General features: G+C 50.5%; 1 protein-coding gene across 1 annotated transcript in view; it reads left to right on the top strand.

Moving 5' to 3' along the window:
- Positions 1-12,009, top strand: part of LRP1B (LDL receptor related protein 1B) — a 564,327-nt gene that overhangs the window by 456,813 nt on the left and 95,505 nt on the right. Inside the window, exons 50-57 of the mRNA XM_038750885.1 lie at positions 24-152; positions 886-1,008; positions 1,309-1,449; positions 2,649-2,836; positions 6,068-6,251; positions 6,639-6,724; positions 8,449-8,571; positions 10,342-10,523. Of these exons, the coding sequence (XP_038606813.1) occupies positions 24-152; positions 886-1,008; positions 1,309-1,449; positions 2,649-2,836; positions 6,068-6,251; positions 6,639-6,724; positions 8,449-8,571; positions 10,342-10,523 (1,156 nt within the window). The remainder of the gene's footprint in view (positions 1-23; positions 153-885; positions 1,009-1,308; positions 1,450-2,648; positions 2,837-6,067; positions 6,252-6,638; positions 6,725-8,448; positions 8,572-10,341; positions 10,524-12,009) is intronic.

Here is a 12,009-nt window from a genome sequence, read left to right as displayed (position 1 = left end):
TCACCGCCTACGTTTGGTTTCAGGAGCCGTCACCTGTGCCACCGACATGTTCAGCTGCCCCGGCTCCCGCACCTGTGTCCCGAGCAGTTGGCTCTGCGATGGCGAGAGAGACTGTCCCAACGGCAGCGACGAGCTGTCCACCGCAGGCTGTGGTATGGCACCCCGCGGAGCCCCAGCTGCTATCAGGATGGCAGGGCACAGCGGCGGGGCAGTAGTCCTGGCAGTGGGTTGGTAGTCGTAGCAGCAGATGGTGGCCACGGCAGCAGACGGTAGCCATAGCAGCGGGATGGTAGTCGTAGGAATGGGACCATAGCTGTGGCAGCAGGACGGTAGTCGTGGCAGCTGGGTGGCAGTCCTATGGATAATATGAAAGTTCTATCTACTGAATGGGAGTTGTAGCAGTGGAATGGCAATTGTATCTATAGAAGGACAATCATATCGGCAATCAGGCTTTTACTACATGCTAAACCTTAAGTGGATGCACAATAGGTCCAACACAAACCCTATGCTACACCTAGTCTGAGAAGTGGGGATTGCAGGAATATTTTCCCCATTTTATTGAAGAGGATGCCAAGACTCAGAGAGATTAAGCGCTTTGCCCAAGGTCACACAGCAGGCCAGTTGCTGAGCTGGGACTAGAACCCAGGTCTCCTGACTCCCAGATCCACACGCTGTCAAGTAGCCTCACCCATTGTGAAATAGGAATAGAAGCGGTTGACAGTGAAACAGGTCTGTCTTCAGTCAGAGAACAGCAAGCTAGGGCTCCCTCCGTAGAGCCCCCCACCCCACCCCCCGCAAGCCCTTGGTGGAACACCAGGCCTACACGGGTGCCTGCCTCATTGGCATCTCTCCTCCCCAACCCTCCCCACCACCCCCTCCTCATAGCACCCAATAACAGCTGTGATGGGAACGCCTTCGCCTGCCAGAACCGGGTCTGCGTACCCCGGGCGTTCATGTGTGACCGTGACGACGACTGTGGGGACGGCTCGGACGAGTCTCCAGAATGCAGTATGGACCCCCACCCTCCCTGCCCAGGGCCAGGGTGGGACTGGCCCTCGGGGGTGGGGTGGAGGTGAGGGGGATATGCACTGACTGACCCACAGCCCAGGAGGAGCCGGTGCTGAGTCCCCTCCTCCGGGATCCCCAGCCAGAACGGTCACCCTGGCTAGTGGGGTAGCCACTCGGGACCACCCCAGGGATTGTTCTTTTCTGGGTTCCCAGGCCTGGGTGGGGGGACGGGAGGAACACGCGCCAGGGGTAGCCATCAACAGTGCCTGCCAGTTGGATGATTGTTGACCGTGCCCCTAGGCTACCGGCCATGCGGCCCCGAGGAATTCCGCTGTGCGGACGGACGGTGCCTGCTCAGTCTCCAGTGGCAGTGCGACGGTGACTTCGACTGCCCAGACCGCTCCGACGAAGCCCCTGTAAACACAAAGTGCCAAAGTGCAGGTTCAGACATTTTCCTTCGTGGGGGCGTGGGGGAGCGAGGCGGCGGCGGCGGCCCGGATCTCATGCGTGCTTGCCACGCAATGCGGGCTGGTCAGGGAGACGCCGGCACCCGGAATAGCGGAGCCTCATGGGTGCCAGAGGGCGAGGTTGTTCAGGGGAAGGGGTTAGAACGGCAGCCCCAGGACAGCCAGAACCTTGGATCGACAGAAAGGGAAGCAGGGTTCGGTACAGCAACTTGAATGTGTGGTCAGGAGACTCGGGGTTAGAGTCCTGCCCCTGCCCCCCTGACCAGTCGTGGGATCCAGGACTGGGCACAGAACTTCTGAGGAAATGTGGCTGCTAATTCTGGTGTACTGTTCTCTCCCAAGTGCTTTGTACAGTACCCTGCACATAGTAAGTGCTCAATAAATAGCATTCATTCATTCAGTCGTATTTATTGAGCATTTATTGTGTGCACAGCACCTTACTAAGTGCGTGAGAGAGTACAGTATAACTGAGTTGGTGGACATGTTCCCTGCCCACAACGAGCTTACAGTCTAGAGGAAATCTTACAGTCCAGGATTCCTTTGTTTCTCTCATGTTTTTAGCCCTGAGCATTGTACTATCACTTGCCTGTACGCCTTGTTGGGTCTCCTCTTCCTCCTCCTCCTCTTCATCCTCTTTCTCCTCCTCCTCCTCCTGCTTCTCTTTCTCCTCCTCAACCTGCCTTCCCCAAAAAAGGGCCATGGCTAAAGTTTGAGTCGGTTGGGGTGGGAAGATAGAATTCCTCCATTTCTGGGTAGCTCGTGCCACGTGGGGTCAGAAGGGGCTGACCAGCCTCCAGAGATGCTGCCTGGGAGTTCCCAGGCATTCCCAGGTCATCCAGGGTGTCATGAGGGGTGAGCTCTCAAAGGGGATATGGCTTGGGCGGGGACCCCAGACTCTCTGGGGCTGCAGAGGGCAGCCCATTTCCGAGGCAGGTGGAGAGCCCCAGTTGGGGAACCTCAGGGATGAACATGGGCCATGTGGGTCTCAAACTCAGTCTTGCCCACTCATTGCCCAGCAGCGCATTGGGCATCTCCACCCTGGAAGCCCCCAACGCTTCTCAGTTTGCTACGTTAGGTGTGGGGTTGGCTGACAGGTGTCTCCTCATGGGAGAAGATGGCGCAAAGCGGTGGCCGCTCTCCATGTATCCCGCCTGTCCTGTTTGCTTTTTCCAGAACAGTCGTGCAACTCGTCATTTTTTATGTGCCGAAACGGAAGGTGCATTTCTAGTGGGAGCCTCTGCGATACGGAGGATGACTGCGGGGATGGTTCGGATGAGCGCGACTGCCACATCAATGAGTGCCTCAGTAAGAAGACCAGCGGCTGCTCCCAGGATTGCCAGGACCTCCCTGTGGGGTACAAGGTTGGTCTGAAGAGAGTCCCCTGGCCACCAGGCTGGGCTTAGGGCTGGCAGCTAGAAGCTGGTGCCCCTCTGGGCTTCTTTCCCTGGGCAGAAACAGCGGGGCCTGATGGAAAAAGCACAGACCCGGATTTAATGATCACTTACTGTGTGCAGAGGTGCAGAGCATTGTACTAAGCACTTGGGAGTATAACAATATAACAGACACATTCCCTGCCCACAGTGAGCACACAGACTAGAGGACGAACCTATAGAGGAGTCAGGGAACCTAGGTTCACATCCCAGGTCTGTTGTGCCCTTGGGAATGTCACTTAGCTTCTCTGGGTCTCTGTTTCCAAAAAATGGGGATGAAATGCCTGTTCTCCCTTCCTTTAAAGTTGTAATACCCATGTAGGACAGGAACTGTGTTTCATCTGAGTATCTTGTATCTACCCCAGCTGCTCTGGCTCTTAGTACAGTGCTTGGCATATGGTAGTGCTTAAAAAGTATTTATTGAGTGCCAAGCATTGTACTAAGCACCTGGGAAAGGACAGTGCAACAGAGTTGGTAGATGCAATCCCTGCCCACAGTGAGCTTACAGTCTACAGGATACCCCTATTACAGTTGTTATTATTAGGCCTGCATACACCCTGTGACTATCTGTTGAACCAGCCACGTTGCCTGAGGGTGGGCAATCCCCCTCCAAAGGAGAAATGGGTGGGTAATGGGCTTCCTGATGCTGGAGGGAAGCGCGTGACAGGTTCGTAAAGAGGGCCAGATCCGGCAGGTGAAGAGGACATGTCATTGCCTTCCATTACAGTATCCATGGGGGCAGGGGAGTGCTGTGGGTGAGAGGCTTGCCCCACTGTTAGCATACCCCTCACACTGACCATCGATAACAGCTGCCCGTCTTGCCAGCTGAGAAGCATCTCAGAGGTTGGCAAGCTCTTTGCCTTACCCAGAAGCTCTGCTCCCTGGAGGACAGGCAGCTCTCCTGCAAAATGGGAATTGGAGGGAACATCTTAAATGAATTTTGGGAAAGGACCCAGAAAGCTGTTCCACAAGTTAGGAAAGCTTGGAAGTCTTGGCTCTCGACTCTCACAGGATCAAAAGGCCATAAGCTCCTTGAGGGCAGGGAGCATGACTCTCTCAACTCCACTCTCCCCAGTGCTTAGTAAATGCTGCTGGAGGCATTCAGTAAGTACAGCTGACTAACTTAGTGCTTGCTCTTCCTGTTGTCAAGCCACTGCCCCAGGTAGTGCTGAGAGAACGGTTAAAAAGGAAGACTCCCACCATGAGTTACTGTGTTTATTCCATACTTACTACATGACAAACACTGTGCTTAGGGCCAGGGTAGCCACCCCCAGCTGTGGCAGAGTGTGTTTAGGTGGGAACACTAGGAGGGGACCAGGGAACCTTTCTGGGCCAGCACCAGTCTGACTGGACTTGACGCAATGCGGGATTGAAGGCACAGCCCAAGAGCCTGGCATCAGGTTTGAACGCAGGCCTTGCATGCTGTGGGAGGACCAGGCACATGAGGGGTTCTGTGGAACGGGTCCAAATCCTAGCTTGCCTCACTCCCTGCTCGCCTGACCTCCTTGGTTGGACTGGCGGAAATCGCTCCATCACCCATTTCTCACTGAGCTACAGAACGGACTCCTAATTGGGCATTAAACGGAAAACTGCTTGTGCCAGCAGAATGCAGTCCTCATGGTCTGTGAGCCATTTGCATGTTTGAAGTCAAACAAATAACACATCTCTTAACCATCCCGAGGAGAGCAATAGAGTTTGAACTGAAGTAAGAGTCTCATGTCAGTGGAAAGGATAGGGCACGATTTTCAATAGACATTTTGATGAGGCAAGCAGCTTCTGATTTACATTTTAGAGATTAAATGTCCTCTCCCACATCAGGCTCCCTGGCTCAAGATCCTGCTTAACTGGCATGGAGGATTATCAATCAATATTATTTACAGGGTGCTCACTCGATGTAGAGTACTGTACTAAGCACTGGGCCAGATACAAGATAAACAGCTCAGTCACAGAACCTATCCCACACAGGACTCTCGGCCTTATGGGAAGGGAGAACAGGTATTGAATCCCCACTTTACACATGAAGAAACTGAGACACAGAGAAGCTAAGTGACTTGCCCAGCAGACTTTTGACAGAGCTGGGATTAGAACCTAGGTCCCTCAAGCTCCCAGACCTGTCCCCTTTCCACTATGCCATGCTGCACAATTAGAGTTAGTAGACAGGATCCCTGCCCTCGAGGAGTTTATGTCTAGCAGGAAAGACAGACAGGAAAATAAGTTACCAAAGGAGTAGGTTATCAAATGTTAAGAAATTTACAACAGTGGGTAGGAGAGAGGGAGCAAGGGATGGGGGGAATACCAAAGTGCTTAGGTGGGCAGAGGGTCTGAAGTGGCAGATGGGGCATTCACGGGGAGATGATGGGAGACAAATCAGGGCTGACAGGAGCAAGGACAGGTGTCCACCAAACAGTGCTGTTTATTAAGTGCTTACCTTGTGCCGAGTATAATATGATAGAGTTGATTAAACACTATCTCTGCTTACAGTCTAGACAGGGAGAGAGATTCCAGATAGGGGAAGGGGCTATGCCAGGGTGACTGAGCAGCTGAAGGTAGGGAACAGACCACTGGCTGTGCGGCAGACTTCTGAACCCAGGGAGAGCATGGGCTGGACCAGGCCAGGATGGGCTGTCAGCTCCCTGAGACGCAGACATTTAATGGGCAGCGGTGGCGAGACCTGCGTCAATCAGCACTGAGACGCCAGGTGTCCAGTTGGTTGGACAGAGGGGGTGGCATCGGGTTAATCAATTGTATTTATTGTGCATTTACTGTGCACAGAGCACTGTACTAAGCACTTGGGAGCACTTGGGAGAGTACAGTATACCAGAGTTGGTAAACACTCCCTGTCTACAATGAGCTTATGGCTTAGAGCGGGAGATGGTAGTGAATAGAAATAAGTAAATTACAGATATGGACATAAGTGCGGTGGGGCTGAGGGAGTGGTGAATGAAGGGAGCAAATCAGGGCAATGCAGAATGGAGTGGGAAAATAGGAAATGAGGATTTAATCAGGGAAGGCCTCTTGTAGGAGATATGCCTTCAATGTGGCTTTGAAAATGAGGAGAGTAATTGTCTCTCGGTCGGTTATGAAGAGGGAGGGCATTCCGGGCCAGAGGCAGGACATGGGCGAGAGGTCAAGTTGACGGGACTCGTGTCTCTTTCTCCCCAGTGCAAGTGCTGGCCCGGCTTCCAGCTGAAGGAAGACGGGAAAACGTGTGTGGACGTAGACGAATGCGCCTCTGGCTTCCCCTGCAGCCAGCGCTGCGTCAACACCTTCGGCACCTTCCAGTGCCTCTGTGCCCCTGGCTATGGGCCGCAGCCCGGAAACCCACATGCCTGCAAGGCCATCTCAGGTAAGGCATTGCCCACCCCTTCTCCCTGCCCCTCCCTCCACCCCCCTGCCCAGGAACCAGTAGGGGATGACTCAGAGGACCTCTGATCCCGCAGCATCACAGAGAGCCCCAGGGTCAAGCCCAACTGCCCAAAAACTGAAGACCCAAATGACCCCTATCTTCAGTCTCCCCTGGCCACTCTCCCTGGGCAGTGCCCGGCTTTGGTTGGCCACACTTAGTACCAGGCAGAGCGGGCCGACAGCTCCCCTGGTGTACTCGGGGTCGCTGACCCCTATGGAGCAGCAGTTTCACCCTCCTCATCACCAGTGCTCCAACCAGAGTGAAAAAAGGTCGGTCGAAGCCCACTTGGCCACCCCTGAGTCTGATGCCTTCTTTCCCCGAGTGCAGGGGATGCACCCTTCCTGATCCTCGCCGACCAACATGAGATCAGAACAGTCAGCACCGATGGCTCCAACTACACGCTGCTCAAACAGGTGTGTCGGCCTCCCCATGGCTCCCCATTACCCCCCACCACCCGCCCCACTTCCCTCCAGCCCAGGCCCAGAGACGGGGAGAGGGGACAGGGACCGGTCTTAGCCAAGACTCGAATTCCAAAACCATTCCCTAAGCCTACTGCTGGAATGTGCTCCCTTGAAGGCAGGACTTTGGGAGGGGACCCTGAGAAGCAGCATGGCCTACTGGAAAGAGCACAGGCCTGGAAGTCAGAAGGATCTGGGTTCAAAATCTGGCTCCTCCATTTGTCTGCTATGTGGCTTTGGGAAAGTCATTTAATTTCTCTGTGCCTCAGTTACCTTATCTGTAAAATGGGTATTAAGACTGTGAGCTCCATATGGGACATGGACTGTGGCCAACCTGAGTAACTTGTATCTACCCCAGCACTCATTATAGACATAGTAACGGCTTAACAAATACCATTTAAAAAAATATTAATGTCTGTCTCCCCCTTAGACAGTACACTCATTGCAGGCAGAGAACATATCTACCAACTCTATTGTATTGTCCTCTCCCAAACACTGCTGTGCACACAGTAAGCGCTGAATAAATACCATTGATTAATTCTTCCTTTGCGAGGTATATCCTTTACATATCTGCTACCATGCTGATGCTGATCCAAGCACTTATCCTATCCTGCCTTGACTACGGCTTCTGCCTCCTTGCTGGCCTCCCAACCTCCTCTCTCTCCCCACCCCAATCCATACTTCACTCTGCTGCATGGATCATTTATCGAGAAAAACTTTCAGTCCATGTCTTCCCACTTGTCAAGAACTTTCACTGTCTGCCCAAGCACCACCACACTGAACAGAAACTCCTTACCATTGGCTTTCAAGCCCTCAAACAGCTCAGACCATCCTACCTCACCTGACTAATCTCCTACTACAGCTCAGACCACACACACCACTTCTCTACTTCAAGTATATATGGTTGTACATATTTATTACTCTATTTATTTATTTATTTATTTATTTATTTTACTTGTACATTTCTATCCTACTTATTTTATTTTGTTGGTATGTTTGGTTCTGTTCTCTGTCTCCCCCTTTTAGACTGTGAGCCCACTGTCGGGTAGGGACTGTCTCTATGTGATGCCAATTTGTACTTCCCAAGCGCTTAGTACAGTGCTCTGCACATAGTAAGCGCTCAATAAATACAATTGATTGATTGATTGTTTGATTGATTCTCTAGAGCCAGCTTACTCACTGTGCCCCGATCTCACCACCGATCCCTGTCCCCCATCCTCCCCTTAACCTGGAATTCCCTCCCCCTCCACATTTTCCAGACCACCACTCTCTCCACTTTCAAAGCATTATTAAGGTCATATCTCCTGCAAGAAGCTTTCCCCAATTAAGCCCTCTTTTCTCTGGCTCATTTTTCCTTCTGCATTGTCTATGCACTTGGATCTGTGATCTTTGGACATTTGATATTTGCACCACCCCCACCCTACGGCACTTAGGTACATATCTTCAAATTATATGTTATAATCACTTATTTCTTCGTATTAATATCTGTCTACCCCTCTAGACTGCAAACTCGTTATGGACAGGGAATGCGTCTGCTAATTCGGTTGTATTGTACTCTCCCAAGTGCTTAGTACAGTGCTCTGTGCATAGTAAGCGCTCAATAAATGATTGATTGATTAACACATGTCCTGAATGTACTTGAAGAGAGTCATCTGAAGAGTAGCCCTTTTGCTTTTTAGGGATTAAACAATGTGATCGCGATCGACTTTGATTATAGAGAAGAGTTCATCTATTGGATTGATTCCAGCAGGCCCAATGGCAGCAGGATAAATAGGATGTATCTGAACGGGAGTGACGTCAAGGTAACCGGATGCTAATCATAGAGGAATGAGCTAAGTCATATTATTAGTACAGTGGATGGAATGGGAAACGTCGTGTGATGGTAACGACCCGACTTGTCCGGGAATGAGACTGGTTTGCATTTCCTGTTGGTGTGGTGCGAGCTGATAAATACTATTAAGATGTAATAGGGGGCATTTTCCATCTTGGTGTTTCATAAGGGCACACAATTACAGCTAGGAAGATAAAATCAGATTAAGTAAATACAATTTGAGTCCTCTCCTACAACCCTAGGAAATGTGATGGATGCTTCTGTTTTTAATTAATTAGCATCCAAGATCCAATTCTGTTGATTTAGATAATACGGAACAAGTTAGAATCTGAGCAGTGGTAATTGCCAAATTAAATGAAAGATTCGAGATTGGAATTTCAGCAGTACAAGAATTAATCCACAGCAGATGGAGATAATTGGATTCATGTGTGTTCAATCAGGAAAGTACTGATTAATAATATCATGTTGAAAGTTCAGGTTTCAACTGGAGTTGTGCACTGCCAGGATCGCATTAGGGCGGTATGATTCCATTTCCTTATCACACCAGGTCTTAGCATTGAATTTTCCTGCCTTATACTCTTGGCATGGTGAGCCAAGTATTATCGACTCTAATTCCATGTAGAAGAATGAGAGCACTGAACTCTTGTTGCTTAGTTTGGGAAGTCCAGGTAAGGAGCTTAGACGGAGGAGGCATATTTTATTTTTTTTAAAGAAACTACCGTTGCTGAAAGCTCCTTGAGATTTTAACCCCACATCATATCATAAAGTCAAAATTCTCCCTGGAAGCCCCAATAAACTCTGCCAAACAGTGCCTCTATCTCAATTTAAACGTTCTGGCTGAGTTCAAATCTGTTTGAAGACTTTCAGGATATGATTAATCACTTAGTACGGTGCTCTGCACACAGTAAGTGCTCAATAAATATGATTGAATGAATGAATGATTGTAAAGAATCAAAAAATCCTCTAGGCAAGTCACCTGTACTCTGAATATCCAGAAAGCTCAGTGGCCTTAGCTCTGTATATCCAGAAAACTCAGTCACATGGGTTCAGTAGGTCCAGAACGCTGACAGCTTGACTTGAGGAGGCTTTTGGTGAAGAACATATGGGGAATTCCCTCAGTTGTTGCTTTTGCAGTCCTGAAGGCCCCTCTGACCCATGAAGAACCCCAAATTTATTTCTCATAATTCCAGAACAGAACTCTCTCATTCCAGGGATTCAGAGTCAGTGTCTTTCTTTTCAGCCTGGTCATGAAAGGGGAACAATGCTCCAGGAGGGGGCTGTGGGAATCCAAAAGGGCAAGCTCCCAACCCTTCTCCCCCAGGACCCATGAACCAATGGGGTTGTTGGGAGACATTCCCGTGGTGTAGAGAAAAAGAAGGAAATCAAAAATAAAGATAGGAAAGAAGAGCAGGAGTCACCCCTCCCCCTGGGAATGGCCTCCCTCCCAGAGAGTCTGCCTGTTCCTCCAGTAGCCCAGGAGGAAGCCCCTTTTTTCCCTAAATCCCGGTTTCCTAGGTGGTAAGAGGGAGTCTCCTCTGGGGAGCCACTCTGACCCCCACATGTTCACAGTGGATTGTTTTGTTGTCTGTCTCCTCCTTCTAGACTGTGAGCCCCTTGTTGGGTAGGTACCATCTCTATATGTTGCCGACTTGTACTTCCCAAGCACTTAGTACAGTGCTCTGCTCACAGTAAGCGCTCAATAAATACTATTGAATGAATGAATGAATTTCCGTATCACCAGGTTGTGCACAACACCGCGGTCCCCAACGCACTGGCTGTCGACTGGATCGGGAAGAATCTCTATTGGTCTGACGTGGAAAAGAGGATCATTGAGGTGTCAAAGCTCGACGGGCTGTACCCCACGGTCCTCGTGAGCAAGAGGCTGAAGTTTCCCAGAGATCTCTGTGTCCACCCTCAGGCTGGGTAAGGCATGGGCTTCAGAGCTGGGTAGAGAAGGAGTTGACTGCAGTTCTTTTCTGGCAGAAGAGTTTACCTCTGTAGTCCTGTTCTCTCTTAGCCAAGTAAGAATGTGCACCGACAGAAGTAACTGTGTCCCAGGGAACAGAAATAGGCAAAAATCAAAGTAATAATCAATCAATCATATTTATTGAGTGCTTACTGTGTGCAGAGCACTGTACTAAGCGCTTGGGAAGTACAAGTTGGCAACATATAGAGACAGTCCCTACCCAACAGTGGGCTCACGGTCTAGAAGGGGGAGACAGAGAACAAAACCAAACATATTAACAAAATAAAATAAATAGAATAGATATGTACAAGTAAAATAAATAGAATAGATATGTACAAGTAAAATAAATAAATAAATAAATAGAGTAATAAATATGTACAAACATATATACATATATACAGGTGCTGTGGGGAAGGGAAGGAGATAAGATGGGGGGAATGGAGAGGGGGACGAGGGGGAGAGAAAGGAGGGGGCTCAGTCTGGGAAGGCCACCTGGAGGAGGTGAGCTCTCAGTAGGGCCTTGAAGGGAGGAAGAGAGCTAGCTTGGTGGATGGGCAGAGGGAGGGCATTCCAGGCCCGGGGGATGATGTGGGCCGGGGGTCGACGGCGGGACAGATGAGAACAAGGCACGGTGAGGAGATTAGCAGCAGAGGAACGGAGGGTGCGGGCTGGGCTGGAGAAGGAGAGAAGGGAGGTGAGGGAGGAGGGGGCGAGGTGATGGACAGCCTTGAAGCCCAGGGTGAGGAGTTTCTGCCTGATGCACAGATTGATTGGTAGCCACTGGAGATTTTTGAGGAGGGGAGTAACATGCCCAGAGTGTTTCTGGACAAAGACAATCCAGGCAGCAGCATGAAGTATGGATTGAAGTGGAGAGAGACACGAGGATGGGAGATCAGAGAGAAGGCTGATGCAGTAGTCCAGACAGGATAGGATGAGAGCTTGAACGAGCAGGATGAGAGCTTGAATGAGCAAGGATGAGAGCTTGCCTGTCTTTCAAACATATGCTGTCTGTGGTAGAGGAAAGTTTGGGGTGAGGAACACAACTTCGAGTGATTACAGGTAGTTGTGAGTACATGGAGTTCCCTCCCAGAAGGTCACTGAGCCAAAAACTGCTGCAGATTCCGAAGAGGTTTGGCTAGGTTCATGACCATGGCTTTTGGAGGGAAAGTGAGAGATGAAGGAGGTCAGTGGGAGGTGAGGTATGACCCATCAGCCCCCCCCCCCCAACAGTGGGCTCTGAGTCTAGAATGAGAGCTGCTTTCTCTAGAGGCTGAAGTCAAAGCCAGGCTTCTGTGCCAGGTGGCCCCAGATCTGACTGGGGCAGCACCATTTGGAGCCTCAATAGTGTGAGGACTGCTACTCGCATGTTGACTTGTATCTTATAGCAACACCCAGCTGGCCTTTACTGCCACAATGGGCAACTTCTTGGGTACGGCTTGTGTG

This window comes from Tachyglossus aculeatus, chromosome 9 (assembly GCF_015852505.1).
Source record: "Tachyglossus aculeatus isolate mTacAcu1 chromosome 9, mTacAcu1.pri, whole genome shotgun sequence".
Lineage (NCBI taxonomy): Eukaryota > Metazoa > Chordata > Mammalia > Monotremata > Tachyglossidae > Tachyglossus > Tachyglossus aculeatus.
Note: the sequence above shows the minus strand (reverse complement) of the source record. Positions and strands in the feature narration are given on the sequence as shown.